The sequence below is a fragment of the Halichoerus grypus genome, chromosome 4, assembly GCF_964656455.1.
Source record: "Halichoerus grypus chromosome 4, mHalGry1.hap1.1, whole genome shotgun sequence".
NCBI lineage: Eukaryota > Metazoa > Chordata > Mammalia > Carnivora > Phocidae > Halichoerus > Halichoerus grypus.
In genome coordinates, this window is record NC_135715.1 from 17,760,305 (window position 1) to 17,778,346 (window position 18,042).

At 36.5% G+C, this 18,042-nt stretch overlaps 1 protein-coding gene across 8 annotated transcripts in view; it reads right to left on the reverse strand.

Annotated features, from left to right (window-relative positions):
• Positions 1–18,042, reverse strand: part of GPC5 (glypican 5) — a 1,368,657-nt gene that overhangs the window by 656,403 nt on the left and 694,212 nt on the right. The window contains exon 8 of one of the 8 annotated variants that reach the window (XM_078070194.1): positions 11,776–12,592. The exons of the other annotated variants lie outside the window; for them this stretch is intronic. Coding sequence (XP_077926320.1) covers positions 12,582–12,592 — 11 coding nt within the window. The 3' untranslated portion in view covers positions 11,776–12,581. Of the gene's footprint in view, positions 1–11,775; positions 12,593–18,042 lie in introns of those variants that run through there. 8 annotated transcript variants of the gene reach the window in all.

Consider the following 18,042-nt stretch of genomic DNA (forward strand, 5'->3'; position numbering starts at 1 on the left):
AGCTATAGATAAAAGGAGGTCTAGTGATAACTTTGTTCAATCAGATTTTAGTTATGAGGAAGAAGCAACTCTTTTTAGCAATGCTAATAAGGAAAAGAAGGGAACTGAGCCCCAAACATCAACGGAGAATTGGCAAAACCTTCCTAAAATACTTTTTAAATGCCTACCGAGGAACCTAATGTGTTGAGTTATTCAATAGGAAATCAGAATCTGCTATGAAAAAAAGAAATAAAGCTTAATAGTTTCCATGATGCATATTGAAACTCTGAATCTTTATGGTACATAAAGAAAAAAAATATGTTCTCATCACTGTGATACTGATAACATGCTAAAAATCTAACATATGATACATAAAAATGCACACATACTTTTGTTCGCATGAGATAACAACTAGGCATTAATTTTTACACTTAATGCAGAATTCTCACATGCATTTTATTTATATACCTACTGTGTCAAAAGGTTGTTAGGAGTATTAACTGTTATTAAACAACCTCAGATTCAGGATCAAGCTTATTACCAGTAGTTATTAGGTGCTCACCAGATGTTAGTTCCAATTCCTTATTTTCTTGCAGAGTCAATAGGCAAGAATTGATTACAACCATTCTATACAGAAGACTGAAATGCATCCTGTTTAAATCTTTCACCTAATATCACAGAGCAGAGACAAAACTCAAACTTTACCCCAATTGTTTCCATGGCTCTTCTATTCTTTTAACGAGATGATTCTTTCAACCTTCTTACTCATAATTTGGCCTGAAAATTCTTCCCAGGTCTAAAATTTTTGTATTTTATTGTGAACATTCTTATTAGTATAAGAACAATTCATGAAATTAAGGTCTTACCTTGAATGGATATGCCCCCACATTGTTCCAAACATTTGTTTTAATTCAAGGCATTGAGAAATAAGTGACAATTAAAAGGTTCAACCAGCATATTTCTTCATTTCTCATACTGAATTAACTGGGACTGGTGATTTATATGTAATAAGTAAGAGAAATGGGTTCATAATAAAATATGTATCTATAGTTTCTCTGTGTTTTACCCTAGATTTCAGGATCTCAGTGCAGGTGCTAACATTATTCCATATCGAGTTATGTGATTTTCATTGATTTTTGGCTGGTTTCCACAGCTGTCAGAGAATATACTCTGAGTGATTTTTTTATGGCCCAACATATTATTGATGTGGTAAATATCCTATGTGTGCTTGAAAAGAACATGGTTTCTGGCATTGTTGGGCTCAATTTTCTATTACTGGATGCAGTGTTCACTATATTAATTAGAATAGGTCTGTGATTTATGTTGTTAATGTCTTCTATATCCTTACTGTCTTCTGCTTTTTCTTTCAGTTATTGTAAAAGGTATGTGAAGATCTCCCACCAGGACTGTGAATTTATTTCAATAATCTGATACTAATATAATAATCCTGCTATTCCATAATGCTGCCAAGATGACTTCCATGAAGTAACATCAATTTATTTTATTATAGTATTTTATTGACATCAAAGATACCATCACTTGTAACATGTACTATTATTTTATGTACTATAAAGAAAGGAAAATCCTTGCTAAATAACATCTGTCATGATACCACAATGACAATTCTATGTAATTTTGTCATTCAAGACTCATGTTCTTAAATTCCTTTCATTTCTTTCAAGGCATCTAGCAATCTCCCTTAACTTCAGTTGCATTGCACCTGAATCAGTAATAAAGCAAAGTATAGCTTCATCTATTTGTGGGAATGCTTCTATCGTAGGTCCCCTAAGGTACTTGGTTTTTGCTCTAAAAGAATAGAAAATTGAATTGAACTCATGCTTCTACTTCTGAATATTTGCTTCAAAAATAGCAAATGCATGCCCACTGCTCTGTTTGCATGACTCTCTGCAAAAGACAATATATTTTTTGTTTTAATGCTGAGTCACTGTGTAATTTTTTTGAAGATCTCTTCTATGACCGTTGAAATCAACACATGCAGTATCAACCAAGCTGATCATTAATTAAAGTGGCAATGTGCTATGGGTGCCACCTGGCCAACAGCACCTTAAGACTTCCATCAATTCTAAGATTTAACCGGGTGTCAGAAATGTGACTTAGAACTGATGAAATACCACTCTCAGACATCTGATTCATCCTTTTATGTTGTTAAATTTTACACTTTAGTCTATAATGTCTTCCTCTCTTTAATCATAAAAGGCATAAATAATGACAACTCAAATTTCTGAAGAACAAAGATCATGAATAACCCAAAGTATGCCAATCCATTAGTGCTAGCTTTCACTGGAGTCCACAGATGATGTTCAGTACATGCTTGATGACAGGGAAGATGAAAGAATAGGAAATGAGAGAGTGCATAACCTCGTGTGTGTGTGTGTGTGTGTGTGTGTGTGTGTGTGTGTGTGTGTGTCGCCCTCCCTGCACTCCTCTCTTTTTTTTTTTTTTTCCTGGCAAAGGTATTCTTCGTTTTGGGGAACACTTCTTTTGCTCTAACCATGAGATCAGCACAGGAACCACCAACTTCTTACATGATCCCCCAGCTCCATAATTACAGGTATTGGTTTAAAGATGACACCTGAGCAAGGCTGGTCCAAACATAGTAACAGGGTCCTGGGCCCATAATACTTAGTCTAGTTGTAGGCATGTGAGCCTACATAGGCCAATAAGAAAAGTTCCCCCAGGACTTTTCAAAATGAAGCTGAAAATGGCAAATTTTTTTTTTCCTTTGGGAAAGCTTTGAGGATACAGGCACTGATGATGTCAGAAATCATGAGTTTAGCCCTGAAGAAACACAGTCTGAGGTAATTTGGCTGGCAAAAAGCCAAAAATGAGAGGTACAAAGAGAATCCCAACTGTTTTAATTCTCTAGTTCCTCTGAGAGTCTTCTACAGTTTACATGAGCCAAATAATCCCCCATTTTGCTTAAGTATGTTTGCATTGGATTTCTTACATTTATACCCAAAATTGCATTAGCTCTGGCCAATACAATTATTTAAGGAAATATGTACTTAGCACATGTTTATGATGAAGGATAATATAATTACAATTATTTTGTGTGACAGCAAGTGTCACTTCATCACAGAAATTAAATCACAATATTTTGGGGTATATAGAAGTGAATAAAACTTTCACTGAGGTCTTTTTTTATTTTTCTTTTGATCTCGTGTTTTAAGAAGGAATGCATGAGCAAAATATTACTTGGAACTTGGGAAAAGTTCAATGTAAAAGAAAAAAATAAAAGGGATTCAAAATAACATAGTCATGCCTCAGCATATTGAAAAATGCAGCCATTCATTCCTTTTTGGATATGTCATTATATAATTAGAATAAGAATATGACTGTGCTTCATATTCTCAATGAGAATATATTGACAAAGACTTAGACAGGAGCAGGTGTTTTCAATCTGACTTACAGACAGGATCCAAGTAATTTTCAGCTTGCTCTGAAATTTAGTAATAGCTATATATTGCAGGCTTTTGCCTATGCCTATTCTTCTTAAAGGATTCCTGAGACGCAAAACTATATACACTAGTCTGGAGGGACTATCACAGCTCTTTTTAAAATAAAAACCCTTGTGTTTGAGTTGACGCAATCAGTATCTACACTTCTGTCTGAATTTTAAAATAAAACTTCAATGGTTCTGTGACTGATGTAATCTGTCCATTTAGTACAAATGGGCAAATCTCTGGACTGTACGAAGACTCCCAAGACAGATCCAACACTAATTTTTCCTGAGTAGCGTTGAAATCTTGAGCCTTTAATTTGACTTATAAAATATCCAAACATATGAATTATAAAAATAATAATGATCAATGTTCTCTTATGAAATTAGTCTTCTAATTGAAAATAGACAATATTTCCTTTCAAACCATATGAAGTCACCTTTACATTTTTATGAAAGAAAATATTTTTTTCACTATTAAATATTATCTCAAATAGAATTAACCACTTTCTGACACTGGGGACATTTATATTTTGAAATTAAATGAGAAGTCGATTGATTTAGTATGTTACTTTTGCTTTCAAATGAAAGGAAAGGTGATATTAGAATTAATGAATTAAGTTGTCAGATACTTTATATAACTTTTACGTTAAGTGGACCATAGGCTAGGTGCTGCTGATTTTGGAGACTGGAATACACAGATCTCTGCAGTGAAAAGAACAATGAACTTCTCAAATGCTATTTCCTGCTACTTGACTAAGTAATGGTCATGTACTTATTTTTTACAAAGAATCTAATTCTAGAAGAACCTCACTTCCTACCTTTAAACTATCTGGCAATATTGAGCTCTCTTTAATTTCCTTTGCTGTAACATTGATACGACAGTTGATAGCAAGTTATTTGATCATGGAAGAGAGTCAAACCGTATTTGCTGACTTCCCTTTAGATGTTAAACATTTTTCTAAATGAAATAAAAAGTGTGTATTTCTGGAGCATCTGGGTGGCTCAGTTGGTTAAGCATCTGCCTTCAGCTCAGGTCATGATCCTGGGGTCCTGGGATCAAGCCCAGTGTCAGGCTCTCTGCTCAGTGGGAAGCCTGCTTCTCCCTCTCCACCTGCTTTCCTCTCCACCTGCTGTGCCCTTTCTCTCTCTGTCAAATAAATAAGTAAAATCTTTTTTTTTTTTTAAGTGTGTATTGCCTACCAAACTTACTTATCATCTGTAAGTCAGGTACCTCTCTGACGTCTCAGTATTAGTATGGAATTAATGGAATAAGACTTGGTTTGGACTCACTGTTTTCCAATTCATTTTGAGTATGTGACCATTTCTCTATTTCTAAGATAGAGATGTGACTGTAGCTTATCAGAAATAACTTACTTGGATCCTTTTCCAACTGTAATTTGCTAGTAAAGATTATATAAATAGCCATCCTGGATCAGAAATTAAAATTTATCAGGCCACTTAGGTACCTCTGTCATTGGCTTCAAGGCTATACACGTGGTGGACTTCTTTCTTGACATCATTGATGAAAGGTGCAATTATCTTCCTCAGGTTCTGACTTTACTCATTGTTTTATTAATTTATTTACTCATTTACTCATCCATCCACATCTGTATTTCCCTCATGATGGAAGCAAGAATAATATCTGAGCTAATTAGATCATACAGATTTTTGAACAGCAGGTTATAAATTTGGACCTCAGAATCCTGTGGGGAAATCATTATCTACTAATAAAGAAGTGTTACTAATTAATAAGGAGCGTATCAATGACCTATAAACAAATCTGTCAGTGAGAAACATTTTTAATCGGACACAGCTAGTAACAGAATCAGTTCTAGGTGCCAGGAATATAGTGGAATATAGCACTAAACCTTTTAGTGAAGAGAGGCACACAATACCTAAATACATAATATATAAACAAATACATAATCAGATATCTATGGATGAGAAGAAGTTCTCTAGTATAAAATAGTTGGGTGCTATGATATGGAGGGGATGGTTGACCTCTTTACATAAATCAGAAATGATTTTTTAGAGAAGATGTTATTTCATCATAGACTGAAAAGATAAGAAGGAGCCTTAAGTCAGAAAAGCGAGGCACCAGAATTCCAGGAAAAGGAAACAAAGTGCAAGGATTTTGAAGCAAGAATTTGTTGGCATGTTGAGGCCCACGTAGCCATGTGGCTATAATGTAGTGGCTTAGCATGCAATGGGTCATATATATATATATATATATATATATATATATCTCCTATATGTCCTTTGTCATATATATCATGTATATGTGTATATATTATATATTACTTCTATATCTTTATATATACATATATACATATTTTTCTGAGAAAAATACGAAAACTTTTACTATGACATTAACAACAGGTAGCAAAAGCAACCTATTCTGCATTTTCCCAAAGAATACTGGGGGCGGGATGCAGCCCCACAAGAATAAAGTGGAATTACAGAAACCAAGGCATACAAAAGTACTACAGCAGGTTATGATTTTACACAGGATTTTAAACGGCTAATGCAGACAATACAATTGACTATGAATCTGAAGAAGCAATACATATTTCTGAAATGAAACATACCTTTCGACGTCATAGTATAACGTGTCAAAAAGCAGCTCTTATCCAGGCTGATGAGGACACGCAGCCTCGTGGCTGGTGACCACACCACATAACGTCCTATTAAGGACATGATGTACACATACATATGTCATATTATGTACATGACAGTTCCTTCTCTGAATACCATGATATTTCCAATGTATTCTGTTCTTGGTACTTCCAAATTTCAAGTTAACAAGTATGAAGTCTATAAGAAAATGGCAGGCTTGGGCGGTGGGTGGGGGTGGATATTTTACTATTGTTTTGTATCCTTGGAACTTCAGAGAAGGGAATTGTGAGTGAAAAAGATGCTTATAAAGCATATCAGGAATCTGCGAGTGGAGGCATTTAATGAACTCTGTGTGAGCAGAGACTATCTGAGCTGTCCCCATTGCCACCGTCACCGCTGTCTTCAGTACCACTCACTTCCCTCATCCTCAGCCTGCTCACCTTTAGTTGTACAATTCATGTTGTTTCCACTGCACAGTTTTCAGTATCTTAACGTTTCCTGTATGGCAGGCCCACCCAAATAAATATTATTTTAACTTAGGATCAAGTCATGCACGATAGCATACTTTCTCCTATCTGAGGCTAGAGAGGAGAATGCCCCACTTTCACCCACTGCCTTCTGTGTCTGGCAACTGCGTGTCTCTGTCTCCGTGCTTTGTTTATCGGTAAGATGAGCTGCTGTTGATGTTGAAAGTTCTCCCAGTTACCCTGGTCTGACGTGGATAAGGAGAGGAGAGGGCAAAGTTACAGCTTTGATGTTGGCATGTTGGAAAGTAGAAAACAGAATAGCTTAGCAGCTAGAGAAATGTTGCCTTTGGATCATGAACAGAAGGGCCAAAGCAAAAGTTTTATAAATAACAGTGAAATTTCTCTAAGACTAAAATCTTTAGTGAGGCCACTTAGTTTTCAATAAAATTTTCAGTTGGAGACTAATTCTCTCGTAGGGTTATAATTATATTTTAGGGCTGATTAAATATAGAACAATAAAAAACTAATCAAACCTCTGCTTCTCCCTCTTAAAAATCAGTTAAATTTTAAAATACATATTAAGCATATATATTTATATATTAAGTGCTTTCTACATAGAAATCTTCATTTCTATTCTTATTGCTATGTGGAAGTTCGTGTATGCCTTTAAAATAAAACATTACCTCTCTAATTAAATCTTATAAAAATATCAGGAACTATCAGCATAAGTGGTTGTAAAATTGATATTAATACTTCAAAAATTTTAGACAAATTATTTAATAATAGATATTACTACTTCACTGATAGTATATTATATAGTATTACTTTTATGAGATGGAATACATCTTTATTTCCAATAAATTCTGTAAGAGAAATATATTTTGAAGATATTATTAATGAAAAGCAAAATTAATTCTTCTCTAATTAGTTATTCATTATGCTTTCCTTGCTCCCTTGGCTCCTGCCCTACTGGCTCGCTCAGTCCTTACAAGGCTCAGCGAGTCCATGCCAAAAGGTCTGTGCACAGACTCTGTCCTCCTCATCAAATGCTCATACTCTCCTTAAAAGCGATTGTTGAATCACACTGAATCTCCTTCTGAATCCAGAATGCCTGTGAATACATAACAACTCTATGTTTACTGAATGAATCAGTGAATCAATGAAATTCTGAGATAAACTTAATGGCCAGGAAAACTTTTCAAAGGCAAATAAAAATTATATTTTTTGGAGGTGGTTCAAGATGGCGGCATAGGAAGTCCTGAACTTACCTCCTCCCACAGACACAATAAAACTCTAGCTACGTATGCAACAATTCTCTCTGAAAAACCAGCTGAACAGCTCCTCCACAATAAAGGATAAAAGGACCACACTGAGACCAGTACGAGTGGCAGGGGCATGGTCTCACCAAAAAGCCAACCTCTGGTGTGGTGACACATAATTGGGAGGGATCTCACAAATACAGAGCTTCTCCCTGAGGACTGAAGGGTTTGTGCCCCATATCAGGCACCCCAACCCTTGGGATGTGCATGGGAGTGATGAGCCTCCAAAACATTTGGCTTTAGGATACCTGGCTGGCCCAGTCGGTAGAGCATGTGACTCTTGATCTTGGTGTTGTGAGTTTGAGCCCCACACTGGGTGTAGAGATTACTTAAAAATAATAAAATCTCTAAACGAAACAAAACAAAACATTTGGCTTTGAAAACCAAGGGGGATACATCTAGGAGAACCAGAGAACTGTAGAGAATGAGGAGTCAGCTCTTAAAGGGCGGGTGCACAGACTTACTTGCCCCAGGACTCAACATAAAAGGAGCAGTTTGAAAAGCACCTAGAGTATAGGAGAAGGAGATGCATTTGCTAATCTTAAAGCATCTTCCAGAAACCTGTTAGAACTCACTCCAGAGCCTGAGGCACTAGTGGGCACCATTTTTGCACTCCTCTCTAACTTGCTAGCACCATGGGCATACCCCACCGCATGCTACTCCCAAGATCCTGCTCTAGCCACGGTTGAGCTCCTCACCCCTGCTCCCATCGTCCCACCAAAGCTGATAACTTTGTGCCACCGAAGCTGGCAGTCTCGCATACCACCGCTCCTGCATTGCTCCTGTACCCCACCAAGGCCATGCACACACCCCACACAGGAACACCCCTTGAGCCCCTGGCTCTGGTGGCCAGGGGGATTGTGTGTCAGGGCCCCACAGATCTGGAACAATAAGAGAGATAGTTCTTGGCGGCTATCTCCCCCAGGGCACTACACAGACAGCAGACTGAAACACAACCCCAGTCTTCCTCAGGGAAGGCTATAGGCTTATCACACTTCCAGAGGCTACGAAAGTGTTCTCAAGGAACCTAGGCCAGGGGATGCCGTCTTTGTGCTATCCCTTGGCCTCGTTATAGCTTGCCAATACTTGCACAAAAGAGCTCATCTATTCATCTGAAACCCCAATATTTGCAACTCTCACCAGATTACCTGGTCTGAAGGCCAGCAGGCTTTACAATTGTTGTCACACAGGACTGCATGTATTTGTATACCTTAAAATCTGCTGCCCGAGGGTCTAGCTCCCAATCAGCCTGAAACTAGGTGTTGACATTTATCCAGAGAAGACATACCCATGACCAAGAGGCACATGAAAAGATGCTCAACATCATTAATAATCAGGAAAAAGCAAATCAAAACCACAAGGAGATATCACCTTACACCTGCCAGAATGACTATTATCAAAAAGACAGAACTAGCCAGTGTTGGCGAGGATGTGGAGAAAAGAGAACCCTTGTGCACTCTTGGTGGGAATGTAAATTGGTGCAGCCACTGTGGAAAACAGTATGGAAGTTTTAAATTTAAAAAATAAATTAAGAATAGAAATAACATATGATCCAGCAATTCTACTTCTGGGTACTTATCCGAAGAAAATGAAAATACTAAATCAAAAAGATATATGCACCCCTATGTTCATTGCAGCATTATTTACAATAGCCAAAATATGGAAACAACCTAAATGTACATCAATGAGTGGTTGGATAAAGAATGGTATATTTATTCAATGCAATACTATTCAGCCACAAAAAAGAATGAAAATTTGCTATTTGCAATGACATGGCTGGACCTATAGGGTATTAAGCTAAGTGAAATAAGTCAGACAGAGAAAGACCAATAGCATATGATTTCACTTTTACATGGAATCTAAAATACAAAACAAACAAACAAAACATAACTTATAGATACAGAGAACAAATTGGTGGTTGCCAGAAGGGAGGACGTTGCGGGGGTTGCAAAATGGGAGAAGGTGATCAAGAGGTACCTACTTCAAGTTATAAAATAAATAAGTCATAGAGACCTAATGTACAGCATTGTGACTATAGTCAATAATAATGTATTGTACATTTGAATGTTGCTAAGAGAGTAAATCTTAAAATTCTCATAAGGAAAAAGGCAAATTTTATAAATTCTGTAGGGCAACAGATGTTAACTAGACTTAATGTGGTGATTATTTAGCAATACAAACAAATTTCAAATCAATGTGGTGTACCTGAAACTAATATAATTTTACATATCAATTATACTTCAATAAAAAAGCTTCAGAACATAAAACAAATTAATTTTTAATGAAACAATTATTTTTATTAAATATAACATACTTTATTCAAATGAAGTACAATTGGTAGTTTGTTCCTCTAAGTTGTTCATTGAAACCCACTTGCCAGAGTTATAGCATTTTCTGTTTGCTTTATGTCCTATCACATTAGTTGTTAGTTCTTGCATCCTTCTTTTCTGCACCATGATCACTGACACAAGTATATAGTGGCCTAAAGAACACAAAAGTAGGAATACGGTGTAGTTATTAAAGGCAGTGGATTTGTCCTCAAATAGATTTGGATTTAAATGCTACAGTTGAACACTTGTCTGGCAACAGGAGCAAATTAATGTTAGTTTTTTTAACATTTGGAGCCAATATACTGTAATGATTATTTTAAAGATTAAATAATCAATATAAACCCAATAAATACAATACACTTTTCATAGTGCCTGATTTAATTTTTTTATTTAATCTTCTTTTGTAAGTTTATAATCCTGTCCTGTGATTTAATTTCATGTCCTGTTTAGGTCCTGTCTTGTTATTTAATTTCAGGCGCTGAGCATGCCCAACAGTAAATTTAGAAAACACGTATTTTATGTCTGTATGTAGATTATGGTTCAAAAATATTTACTATATAAGAAAATGCATAGACAGATCTTAATATCAAATTATATTGCAATATTCATTTACATTGAAGGGCCATGCAATCTTATGACTTGATTTTCAGATGCATTTTCAATTATTATTCTTCCTAAATTATCCTAAATGCGATACCATGTCCACACATCTATAGCAGAGATTTTTATTAGACTACTAATGTTTCTCTGATTTAAGCTTTAGAATTTTCAATGATAATTATCCTAAGGTAAGCTTATTTTTTCCTGATAAAAGATGTCTTTGAATCTGTGCCCCGTTAGCTGTTCAGTCATGACCCTAAAATCACTTTCTTTCTCACTCTACCTCAGATTTTGAGGAAATGGCCCTAAAGACCACATTATTAGAGAAAGACTATTAAATGAAGTGAGATCTAACAGGGAAGCTAATAGTAGGTCAGAAAGAGCCTAGTATATGCCCTCTGCTAATCCTTTTTACACTTAGGTTTTATTTTTTTCTATTCTCTTCCCTAATGAATACCTGCATTACCATGCCATCATGTGTAGCTTCAGGCTACAGCAAACTGAAACCGATTTCTAAATTCCTAAGATGCATATCCCACCATGACCACTATGCAATTTCTGAATGAGGATACTGTTCTTCTGCAAGGAAATGTGCAAAAGCATTGTCAGGCAGGTTCGAGGCAGTGGAATGAGCCTTGAACTTGAATCATGGGATCTCTCTTGGTATCCTGGCCTCTTATAACTTGCTCAGGGACTTCGGAGACTTGTTCTAACTTTTCTTTTTCCTCACCTGCAAATAATGAATCATCATACCTAGACTACCACGGCGACAGTATCAGGATCCAGTAGGTTTCTATATGGCAATGTCTGCCATGCACATTGCATCCATTACCTGAACCCGCAATGTGCTGAGCATGGCTCTCAAGTCAGATAGAGATCTGTGAGTTCCATCTCAACCACCCGTGATGAGCTGGGTGAAATCAGGTGAGGTGCTTCAACTCTCTGAACATCAGATTTGGTGGGGTTTGTTTGTTTGTTTGTTTGTTTTTAGCTGTAAAATGAGGATAATTATCTCTACTTTATATGGTTTATGAAAATAGATTGCCATAAAGAAGTAATGGTACTCAGATGGACTCCATTAACTAGAGTTACCTATAGCAAGATATGGATTGCAAATTTGGGCCAACAGTTTGAAGATAAGGAACTTCTAGTTAAAATGTTTTCAGCCCAATTAAACCTTGATACTAAAAACCATTATGCAAATAGCCAGGTTTTTAAATTATATTCAGCTTATAATTTACCCATTCTGGAGTATATCTTGCTGAGTATGAATTTTTTAATTTGGAGAATTAATATCTTACTAAAACTACAGAGTCATAAATATTAAAATGCTTCACATGATTTTCATAGCCTAAGCAAATATTTATAATTAGATTAGACATAATGTGCCTGCATGACTGCTTCCTGAAGTACTACATCTTAGTTAAAGAGCATGGATCATGGTGCTACCCAGACAGGATGTGACTCTTCCTATCCCTGACAGCCACTGATGTGTTAGGAGACAGCAAGTCAATGTGGAGCAGGGTTGTTACATACAGGACTGTAGGGCTATATGTTTCTGGGATGCACCCCTGCAAAGCAGGTGGTCAGCACCTAGTAGAACATTAAACAAAGGTTATCTAAAGATTATACTTCTAAAAAATGTACATTTTTCCTAATGCAAAGACTAAAACCTTTATTACAAAAGTACTGACATAAGAAAATTGGCCTCTTACTCCTTCCATTCCTCTAGTCTTCCTTCCTTTTATTCATCCAGCAGAGTTATATTAAAGTTTCGATGAGTTTTTCTGTAGGCCAGTCACTGAGTTCACCGCGGTGCTAAACATTGGAAATTCAAACAGAATGGTATTTCTCTTACTCTTAAAAGATATGTAAAAGCAGAGTAATACATCATTACCTGTGTAATAAAAAGCTGTCCAGTCTATAAGGGGAGCATAAAGAATGGAGTGGCTAATCCCCCTGGCCAGGAAAAGGCTCTCAAAACAGAAGGGAGTGGAGACACCAGAAGTACCCGAAAGAATGAGGAGGCTGTGGGGCAAAGCTGACCAAGGAGAGCCCTCCAGACCTGCTTACAGAGCACAGCCAACTCCTCAAGACTCAGAGAGCCGTGTCTAGAGCAGCTGTGTTAATTTATGTAGAATGATAATAAAATGGTACTAAATTCCATTTCAGAGTTTAAATACAACCATTCTCAAAGTGGATTTTAGCCTATCAATCAAATCCATAGTTGAAGAACCCTCACTTACCTATTATTCAATGTAGGAAACTGTATCCGATATAGGTTTCAACCTTTACGGTTAGTTACATATCCATAATAAAATGAATACTAGTTACTCTTTCATGGTACTCTAGATAATTTGTATTTTATTAATATAAGTGTAAAAATGCTACTTTGATTCCATCTTAAATTATGAAACAGTAAATTTTATTTTTAATAGAGAAAGGAAATATTTATCTAATTTAAATGTACAAATGGGTAGGTAGATATCAAATTAATAATATTCTTTAAATTCTGTAGGAGTATAATATGCAATATATTTTTAATAAGCTCTCAATAAAATTTCATGATTACAGTGTCAGATAAACTTATTTCAGGGTTAGAAAAGTAATAATGGAATATGTGTATATTTGTCATGCAAACATAAATTTACTTGTTGTACTGTCTACATTTCAGTAATCTGTAATCCCATGCCAGGACATAGAAATAAAATTAATCTAAAATGAAATTTTTTTTTGTATTATTCCCAGACCAACTAAAATTAATAAACATTGTTCTCACCTTTAGACATCTAATTTCATAATTACCAAGTGCTTCAATTAAGCAACACTTTTTCTTCCACATTTAAAACTAAAAATAAACTAATCTTATATTACTGAACATTATATTATTTTAAGATCTTTAGGAAAAAGAACTGTGAAAAAGGAATGACCACTGTTACTATGCACTGTTACATTTATTTATAAAATCCACTCCATGAAATAGTGAATGATTCCTTTAAACAATGAGCTCCATGTGTCTTTTTAGTTTGTTTTGCTTTCTCTTATTTTGCTTTTATTTTATATCCTCATTTATTGTCATGCACTTACTGTATACGAATGAAACAGCTTAGTGAAAATCAAAGGTACAAAAGAAATACATAAAATAAAGGTTTCTTTTCTCTTTCTCCTCCTTTCCCTTTACTTTTTCTCTGTTAGGTGCCATTTTTACTCTCAACTCTGACAATTAATTAATAGTGGGCTTGTTCAAAGCTGTGCTTTTAGCAGAGTAACTTCCTCCTCTTGTATTTCTTTGAAGATAATCCATCGGAACCTCTTTTAGCTGTCAATAAGTCTTCACGGCCTCCTTTCTTTCCTCTTGTCATCAGCAAGTGATACATTTAGAGCTACATGGGAGCCCATCGAAATTGTCCCCAGGAAAAAAAATGAGCTTTTCGATATTATATATGCTACTAGTAATTTTTAAGAGCCCTGTTCTCTCAAAATAGAGATTCCAGCAGTAGCAACTGACTGATATATCTATTTGCATCAGACTGAAATGGGAGAAAGGAGAAAAATATGCCAAAGTAGGCACTGTCCTACATACCACCATATGATTAAATGGGTTTTAGAACACAGCTAGTTACCTAGTGGGAGTTTCATGTTAAAAAGTAAATAAAAAGTCACCCACACAATTTGTGGTTAGAAGAAGAAAAAAATCTTGAGGGGAGTAAAGAAGACTTTATTTCGCATTCAGTCATAATGTTCTTTATATGAGTAATTAAGCCTGAGAATATTGTACTGAACAATGATGATAGAAATTAATAGATTCTAAATGAAGCATTTTGCTTTTATTCTCAACAGCTGTTCATTTTTACTTAGAGTGCACATCTTTCCCCCAAAAAGAGAAAAGTAAAATTATTCTTTAGGAAATTAATCACATGCGTCTCATTATTTCAAATAAAATGTTCTAAAACCTAGCATCTTCCTAAATGAAGAATAATCTCTTCACTGCACCCGCCTCAGCATCTCGTCAATGAGGAGTGCAGTGCCACCTTCTGGTAGAGAGGGGGATCGCTTTTCTCCATCTAGAGAGTTTCCTGGAAGGTTGGAATCCAATTGTGGAAATGTATGTAGTAAGGTAAAGAAATGGTATTCTCTTTTTTTTTTTTTTAATTTTATTATGTTATGTTACTCACCATCATTGGTTTTTGATGTGGTGATCCACGATCCATTGTTTTCATATAACACCCAGTGCTCCATGCATTACATGCCCTCCTTAATACCCATCACTGGGCTAACCACTTCCCCCTCCCCCCTCCCCTCTAAAACCCTGTTTGTTTCTCAGAGTCCATAGTCTCTCATGGTTCATCTCTCCCTCCGATTTCCCTCCCTTCATTTTTCCCTTCCTTCTCCTAATGTCCTCCATGCTATTCCTTATTTTCCACAAATAAGTGAAACCATATGATAATTGACTTTCTCTGTTTGACTTATTTCACTTAGCATAATCTCCTCCAGTCCCATCCATGTTGATGTAAAAGTTGGGTATTCATCCTTTCTGATAGCTGAGTAATATTCCATTGTATATATGGACCACATCCTCTTTATCCATTCATCTGTTGAAGGGCATCTCGGCTCTTTCCACAGTTTGGCTATTGCGGACATTGCTGCTATGAACATTGGGGTGCATATGGCCGTTCTTTTCACGACCTCTGTGTCTTTGGGGTAAATACCCAGGAGTGCAATTGCTGAGTCACAGGGTAGCTCTATTTTTAAATTTTTGAGGCACCTCCACACTGTTTTCCAAAGTGGCTGTACCAACTTGCATTCCCACCAACAGTGTAAGAGGGTTCCCCTTTCTCCACAACCTCTCCAACATTTGTTGCTTCTCTCTCTGTCCATTTTTGCCATTCTAACTGGTATAAGGTGGTATCTCAATGTGGTTTTGATTTGAATTTCCCTGATGGCTAATGATGATGAACATTTTTTCATGTGTCTGTTAGCCATTTGTATGTCTTCTTCAGAGAAGTGTCTGTTCATCTCTTCTGCCCACTTTTTGACTTGATTATTTGTTTTTTGGGTGTTGAGTTTGAGAAGTTCTTTATAGATCTTGGATACCAACCCTTTATCTGTAGTGTCATTCGCAAATATCTTCTCCCATGCTGTGGGTTGCCTCTTTGTTTTGTTGACTATTTCCTTTGCTGTGCAGAAGCTTTTTATCTTGATGAAGTCCCAAAAGTTCATTTTTGCTTTTGTTTCACTGGCTTTTGGAGATGTATCTTGAAAGAAGTTGCTGTGGCCGATGTCAAAGAGGTTACTGCCTATGTTCTCCTCTGCGATTTTGATGGATTCCTGTCTCACATTGAGGTCTTTCATCCACTTTGAGTTCATCTTTGTGAATGGTGTTAGAGAATGGTCGAGTTTCATTCTTCTGCATGTGGCTGTCCAATTTTCCCAGCACCATTTATTGAAGAGACTGTCTTTTTTCCATTGCATGTCTTTTCCTGCTTTGTCAAAGATTATTTGACCATAAAGTTGAGGGTCCATATTTGGGTTCTCTATTCTGTTCCATTGGTCTGTATGTCTGTTTTTGTGCCGGTACCATGCTGTCTTGGTGATCACAGCTTTGTAATATAGCTTGAAATCGGGCAACATGATGCCCCCAGCTTTGTTTTTCTTTTTCAACATTTCCTTGGCGATTCGGGATCTTTTCTGATTCCATACAAATTTTAGGATTGTTTGTTCCAGCACTTTGAAAAATGTCATTGGAATTTTGATCGGGATGGCATTGAAGGTATAGATTGCTCTGGGTAGCATAGATATTTTAAGAATGTTTATTCTTCCAATCCATGAGCATGGAATATTTTTCCATCTTTTTGTGTCTTCTTCAATTTCTTTCATGAGTGTTCTGTAGTTCCTAGAGTATAGATCTTTACCTCCTTGGTTAGGCTTATTCCGAGGTATCTTATGTTTTTTGGTGCTATTGTAAATGGAATCGTTTCTCTAATTTCTCTTTCTACAGTTGGCGTTGTTAGTGTATAAGAAAGCAACTGATTTCTGTGCATTGATTTTGTATCCTGCCACATTACTGAATTGCTGTATGAGTTCTAGTAATTTGGGGGTGGAGTCTTTTGGGTTTTCCACATAAAGTATCCTGTCATCTGCGAAAAGAGAGAGTTTGACTTCTTCTTTGCCAATTTGAATACCTTTTATTTCTTTTTGTTGTCTGATTGCTGTTGCTAGGACTTCTAGTACTATGTTGAACAATAGTGGCGAGAGTGGGCATCCTTGAAGTGTTCCTGATCTTAAGGGAAAGGCTCTCAGCTTTTCCCCATTGAGGATGATACTGGCTGTGGGTTTTTCATAGATGGATTTTATGAGCTTGAGGAATGTTCCCTCTATCCCTATACTCTGGAGAGTTTTTTTTTTTTTTTAAAGATTTTATTTATTTATTTGACAGAGAGAGACACAGCGAGAGAGGGAATACAAGCAGGGGGAGTGGGAGAGGGAGAAACAGGCTTCCCGCTGAGCAGGGAGCCCGATGCGGGGCTCGATCCCAGGACCTGGAATCATGACCTGAGCCGAAGGCAGATGCTTAACGACTGAGCCACCCAGGCGCCCCTATACTCTGGAGAGTTTTAACCAGGAAAGGATGTTGTATTTTGTCAAATGCTTTTTCTGCATCAATTGAGAGGACCATATGGTTCTTCTCCCTCCTCTTATTAGTGTGTTCTATCACATTGATTGATTTGCGAATGTTGAACCACCCTTGCATCCCGGGGATAAATCCCACTTGGTCATGGTGGATGATCCTTTTAATGTATTGTTGGATCCTATTAGCTAAGATTTTGAGGATTTTGGAATCCATATTCATCAGGGATATCGGTCTGAAATGCTCCTTTTTGATGGGTCTTTGCCTGGTTTGGGGATTAAGGTAATGCTGGCCTCATAGAATGAGTTTGGAAGTTTTCCTTCTGTTTCTATTTTTTGAAACAGCTTCAGTAGAATAGGTATTATTTCTTCTTTGAATGTTTGGTAGAATTCCCTAGGGAATCCATCAGGCCCTGGACTCCTGTTTTTTGGGAGGTTTTTGATGACTGCTTCAATCTCATTACCGGTTATTGGCCTATTCAGGTTGTCAGTTTCTTCCTGTTTCAGTCTTGGCAGCTTATAGGTTTCCAGGAAGGCCTCCATTTCATCCAGATTGCTCAGTTTATTGGCATATAGTTGTTGATAATAGTTTCTATTAATTGTTTCTATTTCCTTGGTGTTAGTCGTGATCTCTCCCCTTT